General features: G+C 46.8%; 1 protein-coding gene across 2 annotated transcripts in view; it reads left to right on the top strand.

The window, feature by feature from the left end:
• The window catches only part of FPGS (folylpolyglutamate synthase), a 52,350-nt gene extending 31,610 nt beyond the window's left edge, over window positions 1-20,740 (top strand). For both annotated transcript variants that reach the window (XM_063936642.1, XM_063936641.1), the window contains exons 12-15: window positions 12,591-12,741; window positions 17,181-17,256; window positions 18,097-18,163; window positions 19,959-20,740. In XM_063936642.1, coding sequence (XP_063792712.1) covers window positions 12,591-12,741; window positions 17,181-17,256; window positions 18,097-18,163; window positions 19,959-20,386 — 722 coding nt within the window. In that variant the 3' untranslated portion in view covers window positions 20,387-20,740. The remainder of the gene's footprint in view (window positions 1-12,590; window positions 12,742-17,180; window positions 17,257-18,096; window positions 18,164-19,958) is intronic.
• The last annotated feature ends 4,925 nt before the right edge of the window (window positions 20,741-25,665 follow it).

Here is a 25,665-nt window from a genome sequence, read left to right on the forward strand (position 1 = left end):
GCGGAGGCAGAGGTCAAACGAGGTATAGAGGCGTTAACTTACGATGGCAAGAAGTTGTTTGGTCCTGAATTGGACACATGGATTGCTGAGGCTACGGGAGGAAAGTCGGTTTTCTTACCATTGCCTCCACCGGTACCAAGAACGAGGTACTCTGGACCTTCGTTCAAATCCTTTAGACCTCAGTCCTTTCGAGGACGTGGCAGAGGAACAGCCACACAAAAAAACAAAATTTAGGAGTGATTAACACCCCAGCTCCTGGCGCAAATATAATTAAATATGTAGTTAATTTATTCAGTACACCAGCTGCACACACTAAAGGATTGGCAATATCCTCGGAGAAGCACAAGAAAAAAGATAAAACTAGTGTTTTGCGCTTGGTGCACTGATTATCTAGATTATCTAGATTTTGATAAATGGATAGGCATAGTCTTGAGGAAGTCCCGAGCTGTGACGGGACGAAACGCGTTGACGTCATCTCCCCGCTTTTCACACTGACGGCAACACTGACCTGAGTGCAATCACTGGTGCCTACAATCTGTGCTTGGTGCCGACGGTCATCCCTGTGGAGGTAACCATAGCACAGATACTTGCTGATCAGAACAGCGGCCACGTAAGCGCCCACCCGCTTTGCCAGGACAGAGACTTCTCCTGTACCACAGATAGTGCTAGCGGCAAGACGCTGTGGCTTCACGTCTTAGGATTTCTCTCTGCAAAATTGAACCATTACCTGAATCAACCCGCTGATTGTTGACACCTGAAGGATCCTTATCCGCCTGCCAGGACAGAGATCCTCACTGCACCAAGAACAGTGCAAGCGGCGGACGCTGTGGCTGCACGCCTTAAGGATATCCTCTTGGTAATATACGCTATATGTGGAGAATCCCGCTGTTCGGGTAAATATATTGCTAGTAATATTCCTCTGCACTGGGACGCCAGTAGCAAGAGGATTAGAGACATTAGATACAAATCAGTAGGCTCCAGCAGCTGCTGTAAATTGATGAGGCATGCTTGTGTAGCACTCACATGATACATTGTTGCCGTCCACTTGTTACTACTTATGGACACTATTATATAATCTGTGTTTTAGACAATTTAAGCGCATTCTTTCAGTGTGTTATAGTTTATTGATTTTTAATATATCCAATATTGGTATACATGATTTATGTATGTGTAATGCTATTAAAATATTCTAGTTGGTTTTTATGAAAGCAAGTTCCATGTGTGTTAATTGAAGTAAAACAGACACACAATTAAATAGTGCTATCTATTTGCCTATCCATTTATCAAAATCTAGATAATCAGTGCACCAAGCGCAAAACACTAGAGGAACAGCCACGCCTGGTAGACGTGGTCGTGGACGTGGTTTCCAACAAACCAACACAAGTCGTCAGGACGCTAAGGTTACCGACAAGCCAGTGGCATGACTGGCTCCCAGCCCATCTCGGTTCTCCGATTGTGGGAGCACGCCTTCAGACGTTCCAGTTGGCGTGGTTCCAGACATCCGCGGATGGGTGGATCTGCAATTTAGTGTTAAAAGGTTACAAAATAGAGTTCGACTGTCTTCCGCCACTGCGGTTTTTCAAGACAGGATTGCCTCTGTCGGACGACAAGAGGGCGGTTCTGCAAATTGCCATTCAGTCCCTACTGGATTCAGCAGTTTTGATTCCGGTCCCTGTACACCAACAGGGTCTGGGTTATTATTCCAGTCTGTTTGTGGTACCGAAGCCGGATGGCTCATTCAGACCAATATTGAACTTAAAGGGTCTCAATCGGTACGTAACTTACTACAGATTCAAGATGGAATCTCTGCGTTCCGTGATTGCGGGTTTAGAGCCAAACGAATTCATGATTGCGCTAGATCTCAAGGATGCGTACTTACACATTCCGATTTGGCAGCCTCATCAGAGATTCTTGCGGTTTGCAATACGCCAGAACCATTACCAGTTTCAGGCTCTACCGTTTGGCCTATCGTCAGCGCCTCGGGTATTCACCAAAGTGATGTCTGTGATGATAGCTCATCTCAGATCCCTGGGAGTGACAATAGTTCCGTATTTAGACGATCTGCTCATCAAAGCCCCGTCTCAACACATACTTCTCCAACATGCGCTGCTAACGTACAATGTACTGGTTCACCACGGTTGGATTGTCAACTTCAAGAAATCACATCTAATTCCGTCTCAACGCCTTCAATTCCTAGGTATGATTTTCGATACGGTCAATCAAAGAATTTACCTACCACAACAGAAAGTACAGATTCTACGCCATCTGGTACAATTAGTGCTCAAGCCACGCACAGTGTCGGTACATTTGTGCATTCGCCTCTTAGGCACAATGGTGGCAGCTTTCGAAGCGCTTCAGTTCGGAAGATTTCACTCGCGTCCATTTCAACTGGATGTGCTCGCACAGTGGTCGGGCTCGTATCTGCAGATTCACCACAGGGTGAGGTTGTCGCCAAGGGCAAGGGTGTCTCTGCTCTGGTGGCTCAAGAAACACAATCTAACCGCAGGGAGACTGTTCGGCGGCTGGAACTGGATAATTCTAACGACGGACGCCAGTCTCAGAGGTTGGGGAGCTGTAGTTCAAAATTGTCAGCTCCAGGGTCTCTGGGCGGATCACGAGAGATTGCGGTCTATAAATGTCCTGGAACTCCGCGCAATTTACAATGCGTTACGACAAGCAGTGCACATGCTTCGGTCTCACACTGTCCAGGTGCAGTCAGACAATGCGACGGCGGTCGCATACATCAACAAACAAGGAGGAACGAGAAGCCGAATGGCAATGCGGGAAGTAGCTCGAATCCTCAATTGGGCGGAATACCACCAGGTGATATTGTCGGCAGTGTTCATTCCGGGAGTGAACAACTGGGAAGCAGATTATCTCAGTCGTCGGGATTTTCATCCAGGAGAATGGGCATTAAATCCAGAAGTGTTTCACATGTTGGTTCAGCGGTGGGGTTATCCTCAGGTGGACCTGATGGCATCTCGACACAATCACCAGACGCTCCAGTATGTGTCCAGAACGAGAGATCCAAAGGCAGTGGCGGTGGATGCTCTCACCGTCGCGTGGCCGTACAGCCTTGTTGTATCTGTTTCCACCGTTTCCGTTGCTCCCTCTGGTGCTAAAACGGATCAAAAGAGAGTCTGTCACAGTCATACTAGTGGCGCCTCATTGGCCTCGGAGAGCTTGGTTCTCGGATCTCCGCGGACTACTCGCAGACTAACCTTGGCCGCTCCCTCTACGTCCGGACTTGTTACAGCACGGTCCGTTCCTTTACCCCGATTTATGGCGGCTGCGTTTGACGGGGTGGCTGTTGAGACCGCCCTCTTAAGAAGAGTGGGCAATCCAGAATCTATTATACCAACAATGTTACGAGCTAGGAAGCCAGTTACGGCAGCTCATTATTACAGAATTTGGCGTGCCTATATAGGTTGGTGTGAAACTCGTAAGTTTCCGACATCATCTTTCAAGTTATCCCATCTTCTGTTATTTCTACAGATGGGGTTGGATGGAGGACTGCGTTTATCTACACTAAAGGTGCAGGTATCTGCGTTGTCAATTTATTTTCAAAGACGATTGGCTCTATTGCCGTCGGTACACACTTTTCTGCAGGGTGTCCTCAGAGTACAGCCTCCATTCATTCCACCTACTTGGGACTTGAATCTGGTTTTAGATTTCTTCAAGTCTTCGTATTTTGAACCCTTACAGCAAGTGGATATAAAGTTTCTCACTTGGAAAACAATTTTTCTCTGACGTCCTAGTGGATGCTGGGAACTCCGTAAGGACCATGGGGAATAGCGGCTCCGCAGGAGACTGGGCACATCTAAAGAAAGCTTTAGGATCACCTGGTGTGCACTGGCTCCTCCCCCTATGACCCTCCTCCAAGCCTCAGTTAGATTTCTGTGCCCGACGAGAAGGGTGCACACTAGGGGCTCTCCTGAGCTCTTTGTGAAAGTTTTAGTTTAGGTTTATTATTTTCAGTGAGACCTGCTGGCAACAGGCTCACTGCATCGTGGGACTAAGGGGAGAAGAAACGGACTCACCTGCGTGCAGAGTGGATCGGGTTTCTTAGGCTACTGGACATTAGCTCCAGAGGGACGATCACAGGTTCAGCCTGGATGGGTCCCGGAGCCGCGCCGCCGGCCCCCTTACAGAGCCAGAAGAGCGAAGAGGTCCGGTGAAATCGGCGGCAGAAGACGATCCTGTCTTCAGATAAGGTAGCGCACAGCACCGCAGCTGTGCGCCATTGCTCTCAGCACACTTCACACTCCGGTCACTGAGGGTGCAGGGCGCTGGGGGGGGCAGCGCCCTGAGACGCAATAAATCGATAAAACCTTATATGGCTAAAATAAATGCATCACATATAACTCCTGGGCTATATGGATGCATTTAACCCCTGCCAAAACATATAGAAAAACGGATGATAAGGACGCCGAGAAAGGGGCGGAGCCTATCTCCTCAGCACACTGGCGCCATTTTCCCTCACAGCTCAGTTGGAGGGAAGCTCCCTGGCTCTCCCCTGCAGTCACTACACTACAGAAAGGGGTTAAAAAAGAGAGGGGGGCACAAATTAGGCGCAGTATATAACAATACAGCAGCTATAAAAGGAAAAACACTTATATAAGGTTATCCCTGTATATATATAGCGCTCTGGTGTGTGCTGGCAAACTCTCCCTCTGTCTCCCCAAAGGGCTAGTGGGGTCCTGTCCTCTATCAGAGCATTCCCTGTGTGTGTGCTGTGTGTCGGTACGTTGGTGTCGACATGTATGAGGAGAAAAATGATGAGGAGACGGAGTAGAGTGTCTGAAATAGTGTTGTCACCCCCTAGGGGGTCGACACCTGAGTGGATGTACTGTTGAAATTGCGTGACAGTGTCAGCTTTGTATAAAAGACAGTGGTTGACATGAGACAGCCGGCTACTCAGCTTGTGCATGTCCAGACGTCTTATACAGGGGCCCTAAAGCGCCCGTTACCTCAGATACAGACGCCGACAGGGGTACTGACTCCTGTGTCGACGGTGAAGAGACAACCGTGATTTCCAATAGGGCCACACATTGCATGATTGAGGCAATGGAAAAAGTTTACACTTTTCTGATAATATGAATACCACCAAAAAAAGGGGTATTATGTTTGGTGAGGAAAAACTTCCTGTAGTTTTCCTGAATCTGAGAAATAAAATGAGGTGTGTGATGATGCGTGGGTTTCCCCCCGATAACAATTGATATTTTCTAAAAAGTTATTGGCAGTATACCTTTTCCCGCCAGAGGTTAGGGTGCGTTGGGAAACACCCCCTAGGGTGGATAAAGCGCTCACACGCTTGTAAAAACAAGGGCTCTACCCTCTCCTGAGATGGCCGCCCTTAAGGATCCTGCTGATAGAAAGCAGGAGCGTATCCTAAAATGTATTTACACACATACTGGTGTTATACTGCGACCAGCAATCGCCTCAGCCTGGATGTGCAGTGCTGGGTTGGCGTGGTCGGATTCCCTGACTGGAAATATGATATCCTAGATAAGGACAGTATATTATTGCCTATAGAGCAATTAAAAGATGCATTTCTATATAGGCAGGATGCACAGCGGAATATTTGCCGACTGGCATCAAGTATAAGTGCGTTGTCCAATTATTCCAGTAAAGTGGTCAGGTGATGCGGATTCCAAACGGCATTTGGAAGTATTGCCTTAAAAGAGGGGATGTACCCCAGGTCGCCTCTCAAAATAAGACGCCGTATTATCAGGCGCAGTCCTGGTTGGCAGGCGGACAAAAGGGTTCCTCTTTTCTGCTCGTGACAGAGGGAGAGGAAAATGGCTGCAGAGATCAGCCAGTTCCAAGGAACAGAAACCCTTTTCCGCCGCTGCCAAGACCTCAGTATGACGCTAGGGCTTTACAAGTTCAGGCACGGTGGGGTCCCGTTCTCAATGAATTTCAGTGCGCAGTGGGCTCACTCGCAAGTAGACCCCTGGATCCTTCAGATAATATTTCAGGGGTACAAATTGGAATTCGAGACGTATTCCCCTCGCCGTTTCCAAAAGTCTGTTTTACCGACGTCTCCCGCTGACAGGGAGGCAGTTTTGGAAGCCATTCACAAGCTGTATTCCCAGCAGGTGATAATCAAGGTACCCCTCCTGCAACAGGGAACGGGGTATTATTCCACACTATTGTGGTACCGAAGCCAGACGGCTCGGTGAGACCGATTTTAAAATCTAAAATCTTTGAACACTTGCATACAGAGGTTCAAATTCAAAATTGAGTCACTCAGAGCAGTGATTGCAAACCTGGAAGAAGGGGACTACATGATGTCTCGGGACATCAAGGAGGCTTACCTTCATGTCAAAATTTACCCTTCTCACCAAGGGTATTTCAGGTTATGGTACAGAACTGTATCAGTTCGGACGCTGCCGTAGGGATGGTCCACGGCACCCCGGGTCTTTACTGAAGTAATGACCGAAATGATGATATTCCTTCGAAGGAAGGGAATTTTAGTTATCCTTTACTTGGACGATTCCCTGATAAGGGTAAGATCCAGGGAACAGTTGGAGATCGGTGTAGCACTATATCAGGTAGTGTTGCGGCAGCACGATTGGATTTTCAATATTCCAAAATCACAGCTGGTTCCGACGACTTGTCTTCTGTTCCTAGGGATGATTCTGGACATAGTCCAGAAAGAAGGTGCTTCTCCCGGAGGAGAAAGCCAGGGAGTTATCCGAGCTAGTCAGGAACATCCTAAAACCGAACCAAGTCTCAGTGCATCAATGCACAAGGGTTCTGGGTAAAAATGGTGGCTTCCTACGAAGCAATCCCATTCGGCAGATTCCACGCACAGTGGAACCTTCTGGACAAATGGTCCGGGTCGCATCTTCAGATGCTTCAGCGGATAACCCTGTCACCAGGGACAAGGGTATCCCTCCTGTGGTGGTTGCAGAGTGCTCATCTTCTAGAGGGCCGCAGATTCGGCATTCGGGACTGGGTCCTGGTGGCCACGGATGCCAGCCTGCGAGGCTGGGGAGCAGTCACACAGGGAAGGAATTTCCAGGGCTTATGGTCAAGCCTGGAGACATCTCTTCATATAAACATTCTGGAACTAAGGGCCATTTACAATGCCCTAAGTCAAGCGAAACCCCTGCTTCAGGGTCAGGCGGTATTGATCCAATCGGACAACATCACGTCAGTCGCCCACGTAAACAGACAGGGCGGCACGAGAAGCAGGAGGGCAATGGCAGAAGCTGCAAGGATTTTCGCTGGGCGGAAAATCATGTGATAGCACTGTCAGCAGTGTTCATTCCGGGAGTGGACAACTGGGAAGCAGACTTCCTCAGCAGACACGACCTTCACCCGGGAGAGTGGGGACTTCACCCAGAAGTCTTCCACCTGATTGTAAACCGTTGGGAAAAACAAAAGGTGGACATAATGGCGTCCCGTCTAAACAAAAAACTAGACAGATATTGCGCCAGGTCAAGGGACCCTCAGGCAATAGCGGTGGACGCTCTGGTAACACCGTGGGTGTACCAGTCAGTGTATGTGTTCCCTCCTCTGCCCCTCATACCAAAAGTACTGAGAATCATAAGAAGGAGAGGAGTAAGAACTATACTCGTGGTTCCGGATTGGCCAAGAAGGACTTGGTATCCGGAACTTCAAGAGCTGCTCACGGACGAACCGTGGCTTTTACCTCTAAGAAAGGACCTGCTCCAGCAAGGGCCTTGTCTGTTCCAAGACTTACCGCGGCTGCGTTTGACGGCATGGCGGTTGAACGCCGGATCCTGAAGATCCCTACCCTGGTCAAGGCCAGGAAAGACGTAACCGCAAAACATTATCACCGCATTTGGCGAAAATATGTTGCGTGGGGTGAGGCCAAGAAGGCCCCTACAGAGGAATTTCAACTGGGTCGTTTCCTCCATTTCCTGCAAACAGGACTGTCTATGGGCCTAAAATTGGGGTCCATTAAGGTTCAAATTTCGGCCCTGTCGATTTTCTTCCAAAAAGAACTGGCTTCAGTGCCTGAAGTTCAGACATTTGTAAAAGGGGTACTGCATATACAGTCTCCTTTTGTGCCTCCAGTGGCACCTTGGGGATCTCAATGTTGTGTTGAGTTTCCTAAAGTCACATTGGTTTGAACCACTCACCACTGTGGACTTAAAATATCTCACATGGAAGTGACGAGTTAGCCCTGGTTTCAGCCAGGCGGGTGTCAGAATTGGCGGCTTTATCATATAAAAGCCCTTACTTAATATTTCATTCTGAAAGGGCAGAATTGAGGACTCGTCCTCAAATTTTCTACCTAAGGTGGTTTCTGCATTTCACATGAACCAACCTATTGTGGTACCTGCGGCTACTAAGGACTTGGAGGATTCCAAGTTGCTTGACGTGGTCAGGACCCTGAAAATACATGTTTCCAGGACGGCTGGAGTCAGAAAATCTGACTCGCTGTTTATCCTGTATGCCCCCAAAAAACTGGGTGCTCCTGCTTCTAAGCAGACGATTGCTCGTTGGATTTGTAGTACAATTCAGCTTGCACATTCTGTGGCAGGCCTGCCACAGCCCAAAATCTTAAAATGCCCACTCCACAAGGAAGGTGGGCTCATCTTGGGCAGCTGCCCGAGGGGTCTCGGCTTTACAACTTTGCCGAGCAGTTACTTGGTCAGGAGCAAATACGTTTGTAAAATTCTACAAAGTTGATATCTTGGCTGAGGAGGACCTGGAGTTCTCTCATTCGGTGCTGCAGAGTCATCCGCACTCTCCCGCCCGTTTGGGAGCTTTGGTATAATCCCCATGGTCCTTACGGAGTTCCCAGCATCCACTAGGACGTCAGAGAAAATAAGAATTTACTTACCGATAATTCTATTTCTCGTAGTCCGTAGTGGATGCTGGGCGCCCATCCCAAGTGCGGATTGTCTGCAATACTGGTACATAATTATTGTTACCAAAAAATTCGGGTTATTGTTGTAGTGAGCCATCTTTTCTAGAGGCTCCTCTATTATCATGCTGTTAACTGGGTTCAGATCACAAGTTGTACAGTGTGATTGGTGTGGCTGGTATGAGTCTTACCCGGGATTCAAAATCCTTCCTTATTGTGTACGCTCGTCCGGGCACAGTATCCTAACTGAGGCTTGGAGGAGGGTCATAGGGGGAGGAGCCAGTGCACACCAGGTGATCCTAAAGCTTTCTTTAGATGTGCCCAGTCTCCTGCGGAGCCGCTATTCCCCATGGTCCTTACGGAGTTCCCAGCATCCACTACGGACTACGAGAAATAGAATTATCGGTAAGTAAATTCTTATTTTCTTCTAGCCTTAGCTTCGGCAAGGCGTGTTTCAGATTTGGGGGCCTTGTCATGCAAGCCACCGTATTTGGTGTTTCATGATGACAGAGCGGAACTTCGGACGAATCCCGCTTTCTTACCAAAGGTAGTGTCATCTTTTCACATCAATCAACCAATAGTAGTTCCTGTGTTGACAGCACATTCTGGAACTCTGGATGCAGTACGCGCATTACGCGTTTATGTATCCCGAACGTCTTCAGTTCGTAAGACGGATACGTTGTTTGTTCTCTATGATGCTGCCAAGATGGGTTGGCCAGCGTCTAAACAAACCTTATCCAGATGGATAAAACTGACCATACGTCAGGCTTACCTTCATGCTAGGTTACAGCCGCCTACATCAGTAACAGCTCATTCCACACGTTCTGTGGGAACTTCATGGGCAGCTGGTCGGGGAGCTTCTACGACGCAGCTTTGCCGTGCGGCTACATGGTCTTCAGTGCACACGTTAGTGCGCTTTTACAAGTTTGATACGTTTGCGGCATCAGCATCTAGCTTTGGCCGCCTAGTGCTACAGGTGCCAAACGGCTCTCCCGCCCACGGGGGAAGCTTTGGTACGTCCCAAGAGTACTCCAGTGACCCCTAGTGGATGAAAAAGAAAATAGGATTTTGGTACTTACCAGGTAAATCCTTTTCTTTGAATCCATAGGGGGCACTGGACGCCCACCCAGAGCAGTATTACCTGGTTTGTGGTAAGTTCAGGGGATATTATGGTAACACACTCTCACCGACTGGTTCACATTATCAAGTGCTGGTTATGGTGTCAACTGTTTAGTTGTCAGTAACGTTATGTGTCAACTTTGTTGTTGTCCGTTATGTTATATGTAATACTCCATTGTCAACCTCTCTATAGTTCCTGTTCGGCTCAGTAAAAAACACTGAGGTACTCGGGGATATGGAGGGGTGGAGTGTTCTAAATTTAAATATTCAGTGTCCTGTTCCTACGGAAACCGTCCGAATCCCAAGAGTACTCCAGTGCCCCCTATGGATTCAAAGAAAAGGATTTACCTGGTAAGTACCAAAATCCTATTATCTGCCTGCGGGTGCCACTTGGGACGTTTCTTGCGTTTCCTGCAGGCTGGTGTGGATAAGGGCTTACATCTGGGTTCCATTAAGGTCAAGATTTCAGCTCTCTCCATTTTCTTCCATAAGAAATTGGCCGTGTTGCCAGAAGTTCAGACCTTTTTGCAAGGGGTACTCCACATACAACCTCCTTTTGTGCCGCCAACGGCACCCTGGGATTTGAATGTAGTGTTGGAATTTCTACAGTCCTCCTGGTTTGAACCTCTGCTGACGGTAGAAGACAAGTACCTCACGTGGAAGACGTTGATGTTACTGGCCCTGGCTTCTGCTCGTCGTGTTTCAGAATTGGGGGCTTTATTGTGTAAAAGTCTGTACTTGGTCTTTTACGAGGACAGAGTGGAGCTCCGGACTAGACAGCAGTTCCTGCCGAAGGTTGTCTCCATGTTTCACCTATTGTGGTCCCGTCCAGTTCTGATACTTCTGCTCCTCTGGAGGCATTGGATGCTGTGCGTGCCTTTAAAATCTGTCAAGCGAACAGCTCGGATCAGAAAGACTGATTCCGTGTTCGTGAAGCAGTCCATTGCTCATTGGATTAGGCTTACTATACAACAGGCCTATGTGTCGGCAGCCTTACCTGTTCCTAAGTCTCTGAAAGCCCACTCTACGAGATCCGTGGGCTCTTCCTGGGCGGCTGCCCATGGAGTCTCGGCCTTGCAACTATGCCGAGCTGCTACCTGTTGGGGGAGGAACACTTTTAAGTTTTACAAGTTTGATACCCTGGCCAAGGAGGATACCCAGTTTGGGCAGGTGGTGCTGCAGCAGTATCTGCACGTTCCCGCCCGTTCTGGAAGCTTTGGGACGTCCCCATCGTACTAAGTCTCCCCCAATATCCCTTATGGATGCAGGAGAAAATAGGATTTTAATTACCTACCAGTAGGGAGGCCACTCCCGGGATTTGGGCCCAAAAATGCCGGGATTTGAATCCCGGGATTGGAGCATCCAATCCCGGGATTCACGGGATTACATTGCGCATGTGCGGGAGGGTGGATGTGTAAGTATTACTACTTAGTATTAGGCGGGCGGCAGCCATAGAAAAACGCTGAACGCGGCGGCACTTCAAATGTAGCGCCGGCCGCCAGCCAATCAGAGCTGGCGGACCGGCAGCCAATCAGGAGCGACTTCATTTGAAATGCCGCCGCGTTCAGTGTGTCCATGGCTGCCACCCACCTAATAGTAAGTGGTATTACTTACACCCACCCTCCCTCCGTGCAATGCTACCTACACCCTCCCGCACCGCTACCTACACCCTCCCGCACCGCTACCTACACCCTCCCTCCCTTCCGCGCCGCTACCTACAGCCTCCCGCACCGCTCCCTACCCTCCAGCGCTGCTCCCTACACCCTTTTCACTGATCCCTACTGGGATCTCGGGAATCCCGGGATTGAGCGTTTTTCAATCCCGAATCCCGGGATTGAAAAAAAACGGCCCGGGATTGGCCTCCCTACCTACCAGTAAATTATTTTCTTGTAGTCCATAAGGGATATTGGGTGCCTGCCTCAGTGCGGTGACTTTTCTGCAGGTTTTCTTTTATATGGTTACCTGTTCAGCTGTTATTGTTCCAGTCGTTGCTGGTAGTTGTATCTTAGTGGTGTGCTGGTTTATAATCTCACCACTCTTTGTTGTCATATTTCCTTCTCTCCTATATGTACTTTCTCCTTCGGGCACGTTTTTACCTATAACTGCCTGTGGGAGGGGGCATAGAGGGCAGAAGCCAGCACACCCAGTGAAGAAAATTTAAAGTGCAGCGGCTCCTTTGGACCCCGTCTATACCCATCGTACTAAGTCTCCCCCAATATCCCTTATGGACTATGAGAAAAGGATTTACCGATAGGTAATTTAAAATCCTATAAAAAAAAAAAAAATCAATTGTTTTTTTTAATTAAAAATAATTTAAAAGTCACGTAAGCGTTTCTCTTCCTGTTCTTAATTATTAGGAGTGTTTTTTTTCAAATTGCAATATTCAGTGGGAAATATTACAGAATTGTTAATTTACGTTTTCGCCCAAATGTGAAGGTAATGAAGTTTATGTAGTACCCTCCGGCCGTTCTGAGGTATATTTTTAGAATGAAGTGGTCACCCTGCAAATCATTTTTTCTTCTGTCTAAACACACAAGACTTACGGACTTATATCAGCTTTCTTTGATGTTGTCACGACTGCCTCCAGCATTGTATAATCCGTGCTCTATATATCTTCTTACAGGTTTACAGGATACTGTATGGCTGGGACGTACGCAGGTATTACAGCACGGCCCCATATCCTATTACATTGATGGTGCACACACCAGCAGCAGTATAAAAGCCTGTGTCAAATGGTTCCAGCAGATGGCGCTCAACGAGGAGAAAGCTGAAATGTAAGACCTTGCTCTGTGCGTGCCAGTAATGAGGCAACATGAAGCTGTATGTTTATGGGGTATTGGCGTAGTACAGCTCTTATAATGTTGGTAGTGGAATGATGAGGTGCATCCTACGACCACCTGCTCACAAGCATTCCTTTCTTGCGCCCCAACTCACTTGAGTAGCAAGGGGGATGTGTCCTTTTATAGACATGGATGCCCCCAGCCCATAAGGATAAGCAGCGCTAGGCTGCACGGTATGTGACAGCTGCCCTATGTCGCGCTCCGGCCGCCATGGCAGCTCCCACATAGTATTACACAGCACCGTGTGTAGCGCTGGCAGAGCTGCCACCATTGTGGAGTGGATAGCGCTCTCATTCTTCTGCATCAGTGTGATTTCCATGCACTGTACAGAATGGTGGCAGCGGTGGGGTTTTCCTGCGCTGCAGATGGCATTGTTACTGCCTCAGACTACTGCCATAAACATCGCCGTTATTCAAACTGGAGCGGGTACAAGGCTGGGGAAGGAACTACCACACCCCTGCTCAGATGGTAGCGCCAGGGGGCTTTCGCGGTAAGGGAAGCTCCCCAGTGGTCCAAACATTTTGAAAGCTCAGGAGGGCGCTAAAATCTGCCTCTCCCATGCTGGGTGCGCGTCCTCCATGAGAATGCCACCATTTGCCCTGCTACGCGGCACCTGCAGCATGACTACGCTCACCATCCTCCTTCTATAGAAGGCCTGTGTGTTGTTCCCCTTTCACACCGCACAAATAACCCGGTATATTGCCAGGTCGATGCGGGTCGCTGTGCGGTGTGAAAGGGGTCACTGACGAATGACCCGGTAATTCAACCTGGGAATAAAGAAGGGTTATTCCCGGGTCAGGTGCAGTGTGAACGGGTTGCTGGGTCGATGCGACCCATTCACAGTATAGGCAGAGGCGGCGTGGAGATTATCTCATCTCCCAGCGCCGCCCCCGTGGTCCCAACCCCTGATGGCAACCCGACCTGGCATATTGCCTGGTTGGGGAGCCAGTCCGTAAGGGTCCAATGCCGGGTCGCACCCGGGAAGGACTCGTTCAAATTACTGGTTGCGACCCGGCTTTGCGATGTGATAAGTGGGTTGGTAGACCCTGCGTGGCCAGGCAGTTCTCTGTGTATCCCGTCCCACCTTCGCTAGGACAGGCCAGTCCCTGGGTAGCACCCTGTATGAAGAACCTCTCCTTGCAAAGAGCACTTGTGACACCTGTTTTGTGCAACATCCAGCAGGTAACCTGACACCCCAGCTTGGAGTCACTGTTGCTGCTCTGTGTAATAGCTTTCTGCCGCTCCTGCAGCCTCATAGCAGGCTTGTCTGTCTGAGTTGAGCACAGCTAATGTTTTCAGTTATAATTACTGGGGTAGACCTACAAAATAATAGGTCTTGTTGCAATGGAGCCCAAAGTTCTGGCTATGCCCCTGCAAGGGACTCCCAGGGGGCATCACACCTTCCAGGCTCAGCATAGTATGCTTGGCTGTATTATCACTGATGTTTGCAACTCCCCAACATTAGGAATTGATTACGGCATGTAAATGCAACCAGTCCCTTCCCTCATGCATCGCCTCATCAGGATCCATGAGATGACGCCGGAACAGCTGGGAGATTTCTGATGCTTCTAGTTACCTCTGCCCAAGCTCATGAGCTGAAGGCAGCACTATTACCTACACATATACTATTAATAAATATATATATATATATATATATATATATATATATATATATATATAATATATTGAGTATCCCTTATCCAAAATGCCTGGGACCAGAGGAATTTTGGATATGGGATCTTTCCGTATTTTGGAATAATTGCATACCATAATGAGATATCATGGTGATGGGACCTAAGTCTAAGCACAGAATGCATTTATGTTACATATACACCTTATACACACAGCCTGGAGGTCATTTTAGACAATATTTTTTTTAACTTTGTGCATTAAACAAAGTGTGTGTACATTCACACAATTCATTTATGTCTCAAATACACCTTATACACAGCCTGAAGGTCGTTTAATAGAATATTTTTGATAACTTTGTGTATTAAACAAAGTTTGTGTACATTGAGCCATCAGAAAATAAAGGTTTCACTATCTCAGTCTCACTCAAAGAAGTCCGTATTTCGGAATATTCCGTATTTCGGAATATTTGGATATGGGATACTCAACCTGTGTGTGTGTATATATACATAAGGTGCTTTACAAGGTGCTTTACAAAATATCTTCCACCACATATGTATGGAGAGTGTAATGCGCTAATAAAACTTCATGGTTATTGTGACAGTAGCCACAATGGTTTATAATGTCCGATCTGTTTGCTACCGGTTAAAAATGCTACTATAACGTGTGTAGGAAGTGGCGGCTGCAGTTTTATTTGGAATTTTGACTTTACCGTGATTTTTTATAATACAAATTTCAGCCACTTTAATTGCATGTTCAGGAGGCTGCAGCGACCTATGTCTGCCTCAAGGCAGGGCCGAAACTAGGATTTACGGCACCCGGGGCAAGGCAGTAAGTTAGCGCCCCCCCCCCGACACACACACACACTGAAAAGAATAAAAACATTTTTTATTATAGATATATATAGATATATATATATATATAATAAGATAATAAAAGTAGAAAATAGATTAAAAAATACACTAAAATAGAATTAAAAAAATAATATGCTCCGTAATATCCCTCAGACAAGCAGACCCCAAGTAAAACACACAGTATGTGTGTGTGTATATGTATGTATATATATATATATATATATATATATATATATATATATATATATATATATATACACATACATACATACATACATACATACATACATACATACATACATACATACATACATACATACATACATACATCAGCAGTCAGGTGGCACTCACGGCGACAAGAAAGAAACACAGACACCTTGCGGAGCTGTCAACGTTTTCAATGCATAAAATAAATTTTCGTCAGGACAACAAGGCATAAGAAACCAACTTACCTATATAGTCTTCTCCGTCTGTGCATGGCGCCGTCCGCCCGCCGCGTCCCGCTCAGCCGAATGACGTCATCCGCCGGCGTCATGACAACCAGACAAGATTCACCATACATCTAATACAGAAAGAAAGAAATTACATACACACAGTGATCGTATAGAAAAATCTAAAAGCACCATACAGAATCAGCTATCTCCGCAAGTCTGTGTACAATAAATCTATAGCTACTAAGAGATTGCTATACAAAATGAACTTCAATAACTTATATAGTAAATACATAGTACCAATTCCGCAATGAGAGCACTTCTCCTTGTTGCAGAGTTGGTCCAACAATCCAGCAAGAGATTTCGGCAGGTGTATGTACAAAGACAAGTTTATGACAGAGTAAAGCAGAAAATCATAAAAGAATATATATTAATAAACAGTGAAAAACATATGGAGAACATCCAAACTCCACACCTAACACAAAAAAATTTGGAAAAAAAGAAAAAAAGCCAAGGTTATGACTGTAGGACACAGGTATGAGATAAACTCAGATAAATCAAATAGGATAGCCTAACCCATGATGTATCAAATAAAGCAGGCTAGCCCATGATGTTCATTAAGGCCCCGGGGGGATAACGCCTGACTGCTGTTGTACGTTTGGAGGGGGACTGTCCCTTTTCCGTGTGGAGGGCACCGGCATTACTGAGTTTACTTTGAGTTAATGGAGTGCCACCGGACATGCTGGGGGTATATATATATATATATATATATATATATATATATATATATATATATATATATATATATATATACACACACATACATACACTTTCATATATACATACATACATTTATCCATATGAACTTTAGTTGTCACAGTGGTATATACTAAAGCAATATATACTGTATAAACTTAAATAACTGCTTTAAATGAGCTGCAGGGGTTAACACTAGAGTGAGGGAGTGTGTGTGTTTTACCTCCGTCCTCACTCTTTAATCAGACAGAGGTGACGGGTGCTGGGCTGCTGCAATCAATCACTGCTGGTGTCTCTGTCAGCGACTCAGCAGGGCAGCGTGGGGCTGGAGAAAGCTTTGCATCGAGTCACAGCCAGAGCGTGCGGCTTGCCGCTCAGAATAGCCGACTACTACTTCATCTCCAGCGGCGGCCATATCTCTGCAGGGTGAGTGAAATGCCTCATGGGATTTGTAGTCTTTCTGTTACAGCTCCAAGTATAACCAGTAACAGACTTTACTACAAATCCCATGTTCCTCCACTTCCTCCTTTTGCTGTATCAGGCGCAGCAGGATCCCAGCGCCCTATCCGATCCTGCGCCCGGGTCACATGCCCCCCTAGCCCCTCCCTAGTTTCGGCCCTGCTCAAGGTGTCGCTGTCTGCCACGGTGGAATTTGTACTATCTGTGTGGTTACAGGCACAGTACTGATCATGTTTTTTTGCAGGGGGTCTGTGGTCCGAGTACTGGTTTTTAACGCCACAGGGGAGAGAGACACCGCCGCACTGTTAAAGCTCCTACATGTAAGTCCGAGCATGCATCTGCCCGACATAAATTCACATGTATCCTCGTCAGTGATGTGCGGTGAGCTAAATGGCTCAGGAGGCACTGGCTAGCAGCAGAGCCAGATTTAAACGCAACATATGAGCCAAAGGGTACGTCTGGGCATTATACACAGGTGCAGCAGTATAAACTTCTGGAAATTTGGTGAGTTTTGATCTGAGAAGTGCAGAAAAGGTCAGCACTGCCTCACCTGCCATAGACTTTTAACTCCAGAGTTTTTGCTATACAAATGATTAGAATAATTCAAAGAAGATATTTCAAACATATATTCTTTCTATTTTTCATATACTTTATACAATCAAAACTCTGGTACAAATGTTAGTATGACGGGAAAGGCTCTGCCTCACCTGCCTCACCCCACCGCACGTCACTGATCCTCGTGCATGAACACTCGAGCACGCAACAATCTCCATTATTATATACAAGTTCATGCTACAGTCATCATTCTTCAATATTAATGATCTTTGAAAAAATATATAAATGTGTAACAAGCCAAGGACTGGGTATACATTTATAAAGCGTTCTTACTTCCTAAACATTTGTATTATTAATTTGATTGGCAGTCGTTATGTTGGCTGATTGCTTGGCCAAGACCAACATCTGGCTGCAAATACACAGCGTGCGTCCAACATTACGGCCTTATGGGAATTGTATGCAGTCCGTGCTCAGTCACACAGCGCCAGGTTATTACATTAAGCCATTGTAGCTGCAGCCTACCGGTATCTTCCTAGCTGTCCTATGGTCATGTTTCCTGTACTGTGAGAAATGTCAGCGTCTCACCAGCTTCTCTTGTATTTCAGCCCTGTGATTTTGACTACGCTGTGTTCTGCCCCAACATCAGTGAGGTATCGGGTGTGGGGATAGCAGGTAAGAATGTAATCCCCCATTGTCACATCCAGAGATAATACAAGCTGGTATCTACAGAAGCAGCTTCTGTGCATTCTGTAATGCTGGCATTCTGCTGCAACACAGCAGCTAATATCTGCTATTCCAGATCACCAACCACGTGGCTTTAAGTTGGCTATGATGTCTGATTTACATTGATCCCATCATTGGGAGTAATTCAGACCTGATCGCTAGGCTGCGTTTTTTCTCTAAGCCTGCGATCAGATCTGAACTGCGCACCTGTGCAGCAACAGGGATCGCCGGTCAGCAACGGGATGGTGCGAAATTTCCCAACGCACTGGCAATTGCAAGGAGATTGACAGGAAGAGGGCGTTTGTGGGTGGCAACTGACAGGAGGGACCAGGCTTTTGGAGGGAGGTATTCTGACGTTTGCTCTGGTCCTAAATAATCGCAGCGGCTGAGTAAGTCCTTGGCTAACTGATGTTTGTGCAGTTCTGCTACAAATGTAATCGCACACCTGCACACTCTCTATACCCTCATCCTGTAGGCGGCAACTACCTGATCACAGGGATGCAAAAAACGCAGCATAGCGATCAGGTCTGCCCTCAGTCCACTGCCCTAATTGCTGCTGCCACAGTGTCGTGGTCCTCATTCATTCGGAAGAATTATAATGTTTGAGGATCTACAAATAGGTTCTGTTTAGATGAAATTCACTATATAGATGATGATCGATAAATGACTGTGACACAACAGCACTGGAAATGGACAGACTTTGCAAAGCTTCAGCTTTTAATTGTAACAAATTTCCTATTGTGGCAGATTATATTTTGTTGCATATTATCCGGGTAGTGGTGACCAACATGGCTAATAAAATGGAGTCTTGGCGTACAGTCACCTCTTCTGATCATATCATTTATAGTAAAAATGATTGTACCGCAGTTACTATATGTTCTCTAAAATTCTCCTGCAATGATTCATGTCCGGTATTTAAAAAATGAGTTAGAAGCTGATTGGCCGGAGCACCATTGACTATTAGTAACGTGATAACAAGAATATCACTCGCTGTTAAATCGGTATCTGGTTGATAGTGTCTAGTTAGACAGTCAATAGGTAGACACCGTATGTTAGACAGGCAGTAGGTCGACAGGGTCAAAAGATCGACATAAAGATAGAATTTTTTTTTTTTTTTTTTTAAACTTAACATATTTTTGGACTATTTCATACCTTCTCTATCCATGTTAGCATAGAGATGGTTATAAACCTTGTAGCGAGCCTGAAGCGTGGCGAGGGTATTCCTTTCTACAACTGGGGGTCCCCAGATGACAAAACTATCCACACAAACCACAAAAATGCAAAAAACATGGTGTCTACATTTTTCGTATCGACCCTTTGACCCTGTCGACCTAATGTCTGTTTAACATATGGTGTCTGTCTATTGACTGTCTAACTAGACACTGTCTATCAACCCACACCCGTTAAATCTGCCCCAAAGTTTGTTAAATGTTAAACTTTATGACCACAGTGGAAGGTGGGGGAGGACCTGGCAGATCTGACCCCTAATGCCCTCGTGTCTATGTACAGAGCTGTTAGAAGTACATGAGTGATGGTGTAATGTATGTATACGCCTGATAGACCATGTAAAATGCCTCTCATGTGAGACTCTGAATTAGGTGATCTCCTGGCATGATGATTCTACATCCCCATGTCATCATGTAAGCAGATAGCTGATATATATGTACAGAGCATCATTGTATCAATGTATTATATGAGCAGAGTGTCTTATTGGCAGTGTATAACCTGTGCTTTCTCTCCTCAGATCAGCAGAATTATAACGTGACTCTAGAGAACGTCCTGACCCGTTGTCTGGAGAACCAGAAGAAATGGAACCTGCTGATGGAGGAGCGAGGCTGCTCTGACCCCTGGGGCTCTTCTTTGCCTGTTGACTCTCTGATTAGAGGCAGCCCCCGTGGCACCCCCCTGCTCCTTGCCCCCTCTTCAGAGCGTCTCTTAAACTGTAACTCCCTTGTGTTCCCGTGTATCTCTCATGCTTTGCAGTGGGCCACCCAGGGGAGAGACCCCGACTTCCCTTGCCTGGACACCAATCTCCTTCACCACCACAACCCCGTGGCTAGTTCTGGTTCCATCCTGCTGCGGGAGGCTGCTCACATCCAGGTTCTCATCACAGGGAGCCTCCACCTAGTGGGCGGAGCTCTGAAACTGCTCGACCAATCGCTTACTCAGTGACCTGCCCTGTGCACAGTTTACAGATCTGACACCTTCATGATTACTTGAAATCGGCCGCCCCACCTGCTGCCTGGAGTGGGAAACCCTCTTAGTTGCCAGAGCCATATTCTAACATTGGTGGGTTTTGTGTTGTTTTTGCCCCCTTGTGTTGGGGTTTCTGGAAGCAATGCTGGTTTAACCTTACTAATAATCATCACCTCTGGAACATCTTTTACAAAAGGGCTGCTATTTTATTCTGCCCAGATAACGGTTCATGGAATTCCTGACAACCTCGCTGTACATAGGTGGGAGAAATTTGGATAATTGCCTTGCATATTTTTTATTTCATTCCTGAAGAAAAGTATTTATTAACAATGTTTGTGTGTTGTGTTCTTAATGTGGGGAGGGGGGTACACACACTTTTTTTTTGTTTTTTCCCCCTCTTACGTCCTAGAGGATGCTGGGGACTCCAAAAGGACCATGGGGTATAGACGGATCCACAGGAGCTTGTGCACACTATAAAGACTTAAACTGGGTGTGAACTGGCTCCTCCCTCTATGCCCCTCCTCCAGACCTCAGTTAGACTTTGTGCCCAGGAGTGATGGGACACACACTAGGGGAGCTCTCCTGAGTTTCTCTAAAAGACTTTGTTAGGTTTTTTATTTTCAGGGAGACCTGCTGGCTACAGGCTCCCTGCATCGTGGGAGTGAGGGGAGAGAAGCAGGACCTACTTTAGTTTAAGGGTTCTGCTTCTCGGCTACTGGACACCATTACCTCCAGAGGGTTCGATCACTTGGTGCGCCTAGCTGCTTGTTCCTGGAGCCGCACCGTCACCCCCCTCACAGAAGCCTGAAGAAAGAAGCCGGGTGAGTATGCAGAAGAACAGAAGACTTCAGTAACGGAGGTAACAGCAGCGGTAATGCTGCGCTCCATGCTCCCACACACCAACGTCTCTGGCAGGGTGCAGGGCGCTGGGGGGGGGAGCGCCCTGGCAGCATGTTGCTGAGGTCTGGATTTCTGGCGGGGGGACATATTTAGGTGTTCGGACACCGGGTATGTTCACCCCGCCAGTGTGCCGCGAAACGGAGGGAGCAGCAGCGGTAGCGCTGCGCTCCCTGCTCCTGCACACCATCGGCTCTTGCAGGGCGCTGGGGGGGGGGAGCGCCCTGGGCGGCATATACTGACTTAAATCGCTGGTGGGGGGACATATTTTGTTGGCTGGACACCGGGTATGTCACCCCGCCAGGGCGCCGCAGCGATCGCGCTGCGCGCCTTTGCTCCCACACACCGCCGGCTTCCGAGGGCGCAGAGGGGGGCGCCCTGGGCAGCGATGCTATTTATGTGTATATACAGGGGGTTATACCCTGTATAGAGGTTCCCCCAGCTCAATATATGTAGTTTTATATATGCTTATTGAGCGGGCTTCAGCACACCGAGAAGGGGCGGAGCTTAGCCCTCACAGCGGTGTCAGCGCCATTTTCCTCAGGTCCCTGCCAAGGCTTGCTGTATAGTAAGTAGGAGGGGGGGGCACAGTGTTTTTTAATGCTATATGGAGTCATATAGCATTATGTTTTATAAGGGGCGCATAATCTTTGTTGTGATACGTACATTCAGTGTTTCCCTGTTTGTTTACCCACTATCTGTTAGTCGACATATGTCGACATATGTGAGGGCTGTGTCACAAGCTGCTGTGGGGATAGCTGTCTGCTTCGCCGGCGCATGACGGTACTTGATTCGGAAGATTAAGTATTAGCAGATTGGGGTGTGTGCTTGAAAAAGTAAACACGCTAGGGGAGACACGGTGGTTTGTGGGTGCCCTGTCGGCATCAACGGTATTTACTGGGTAAAAAAATTAACAGGCTGTTATTGCCTTGTACATATATATATATAGATATATAGATATAGATATATATATATATATATATATATATAGATAGATAGATAGATAGAGATATATATATAGATATATATAGATATATATATATATAGATATATATATATAGATATATAGATATATATATATATATAGATAGATAGATATATGTGGGGGGAGTCTTATTGAAAAAATTTATATGTATGCTTCCCTCAGACCCCTCGGGGTTCCAAGATTGTTATGTTTTACCCGTTTACTATTCCCTGCTGTCGACATATACTAAGTTTCTGTCGACCATAACGTTCCTGGTAGATCCACATCTGGGGCGTGTCAGTACATGGTCATACACATTCAGAACACATTACTGTCACTAGGGACCTGACAGGTCTGGACAATCCACTTGCGTATAGGATATATATATATATATATATATATATATATATATATATATATATATATATATATATATATATATATATACATATGGTTAGGATATGTGTGATTTATTGTGTATTACATGATGTATATCCAGGAATGCTGAAATAATGGTATTCTTATCATGTGCTGGTCGCTCTGTTGATTAAGCTCTAGATTGGCCGTGATGAGTTGGTTTCGATCCTCTCAAGGAGTCCGAATATTATTCTCTTCCCGACGCGGAGAGAACTTTGTGGCAGTCAACTCCTGGTCGACGCAGAGCCGGTCGCAAAGGATCTTACACAGGAAGCTAAGTGATATTTTATTTCTATACCTATTTGCACTGCATGTACATGGGGGAGTGTTCTGTTCGGACAGACATCCGATAGAATTACCCTACAGTGTGTGTGTAAGGTTGCTTATGTTGATTATATTCTATAACATTGCAGCAGGTTGCCGCGTGACGGCAGGAGGTGTGGCCGGGGAAAACTGCTGAGGTTGTTTCCGAAAGATACTGGGATGCCTCAGTTCAGTCAATCTCGGCGGATACCACTGGTAAGTCTAGCTTGTGAGTTAGACTCCTTCGCAACGGTTGGGGACGCATTCTTTGGTGGGATGCAGTTGTTTTAATTGTTAGATACCGTTCTTTTTTCCTTTTCTATGCAGACAGTGGAAGCTGAAAAGGTAAGAGTTCTGCAGCCCTGCTTGGTCCGCGGAACCGGATATCGGTTTCTGTTTTTTAACACGTCCGCCACAGGTCGCTCAGTCTATCTGGCTGGATCCCACTCTGGTGGGGACTCGTCTACTAATTTTCCGTTAGTCTGAAAATTGACTAGGACCTGTGACTTGATTGTATAATCCGAGGGGGGACATTCTGAGTTACAAATGTTACCCTTCACTGTTTTTCTATTAAATCTTGCCGTTTCCCTTCTGGAAGGGGAGGTAGTACGTGACGCCGTACAGAGGTGCGTCAGGTTCAGGGAATTGTTCTGCTGTTCCAAAAAAAAAAAAAAAAAAGACTAAGGTTTCAATGCGTAGTTCTCCGCATTCGGATTACCTGGGTGGATATCCAGGATTCTTTGCCATCCATAGGAGTAATGGCGGTATGATGGTTCTCTTTCAACAGTAGGAGTCATTCTTATTCTGTTCCAGGACGCTCTCCAGATTAAGGCGAGATCAAGAAACGAGTGGTGCAAATCGTTGTTTCTCTCTGACTGTTCTTTCAACAGTGGGAATGACTGTTCCCAACGACGCAGAGTTCGGAGGTGGGTGTCAGAGTGAATACTGACCGGTTGAGGTTCTGTGTTTTTTCCTGGGAAAAGAGATCTGAGGATCCAGAGTCGGCTCAGATTTGCAACAGTGTAAACCCATCAATACGTTCCGTTGATGAAGAAGATTGTTGCGGCCTACGAGGCCATTCGGTGAGCAGGTCAAATGCCAGAGTGGTTTTGGCGGGACCAGTTGGACATGTGGTCCGGGTCTCACCTGCACATGCACCGGAAAATAATCCTATGGTCCAGGACCAGGGTATTTCTCCTGGGGTGGCTGCACAGTTCTCACCTCCTAGAGGGACAAAGGTTCGGGATCCAGGATTAGATCCTGGTGTCCATGGATGCAGGTCTCCGAGGCTGGGGAGCAGTCTTTCCAGGGGAAGAAGTTCTAGGGGAAAAGGTCAAGCTGGTAAGCTTGTCTGCAATAAGCATTCTTGAATTAAGAGCTATTTACAACGAACATCTTCTTCGCGATCTGCCCGTCTTAATTCTGTAGGACGACTTAACAGCAGTGGCGTAAGTAAGCCGCTAGGGCGGAACGAGGAGCAGAGCGACAATGGCAGAAGCCGCAAAAGTTTTCCGCTGGGCGGAAAGACATGTAAACGCTCTATTAGCGGTCTTCGTTCCGGGTGTAGACAACGGAGAAATAAACTTCCTCAGCGGACACTATCTCCATCTAGGAGAGTGGGGTCTTCATCAAGAAGTTTTCACAGAACTGACAAGTTTTTGGGGAATTCCTCCATTCGACATGATGGCGTCTCGCCTCAACAAGAAACTTCAGGGATATTGTTCCAGGTCAAGGAACACTCCAGCTATAGCAGTGGACGCCCTCGTGACACCTTGGGTGTTTCAGTCGGTCTATGTGATCCCTCCACTTTCACTCTTTCCAATGGTGATAAACCTAAGAAGAACAAAGGTTCAGGCGATCCTCATTGTTCCGGTCTAGCCAAGGAGGGCTTGGTATCCAGATCTTCAAGTCTTACTCGAAGTTCCCTGGCCTCTTCATCTACGAGGGGACCTGTTACAGCAAGGACCGAGTGTGTATCAAGACTTACCGCGGCGGTGTTTGACGGCATGACAGTTGAACGCCATATCCTAGCCCGTAAGGGTGTTTCCGGTGAAGTCATTCCCACATTGCTTCAGGCTAGGAAAGGAGTAACGGTGAAACTTTACCACCGTATTGGGAGGAAGTATGTGTCTTGGTGTGAATCCAAGAAGGCTCCTACGGAAGAATTTCACTTATCAATTTTCTTTCAAAAAGATTTGCCCACCTTTCCAGAAGTTCAGACTTTCGTGAAAGGAGTGCTGCACATCCAACCTCCATTTGTGCCCCAATGGCACCATGGGACCCTAACATGGTGTTGCAGTTTCTTATGTCACACTGGTTGGAACCTTTTCGTGAGGTTAAGTTAAAATTTCTCACTTGGAAGATGGTCATGCTATTGGCCTTGGCGTCCGCAAGGCGGGTGTAGGAATTAGCGGCTTTGGCTCACAAGAGCCCCTATTTGATCTTCCATGTGGATAGAGCGGAATTGAGAACTCGGTAATAATTTCTGCCGAAGGTGGTTTCTGCGTTTCACAGGAACCAGCCTGTTGTGGTGCCTGGGGCTACTTAAGCCTTGGCTTACTCGAAGTCTCTCCGATTTAGTCAGAGTTTTGAATATTTGTGTCACCAGAAAGGCTCGGTTTGGGGAAACAGAGGCTCTGTTTATCCTGTATGCTCCCAACAAAATTGGGGCCCC

This window comes from Pseudophryne corroboree, chromosome 8 (assembly GCF_028390025.1).
Source record: "Pseudophryne corroboree isolate aPseCor3 chromosome 8, aPseCor3.hap2, whole genome shotgun sequence".
In the NCBI taxonomy this organism is placed as follows: domain Eukaryota; kingdom Metazoa; phylum Chordata; class Amphibia; order Anura; family Myobatrachidae; genus Pseudophryne; species Pseudophryne corroboree.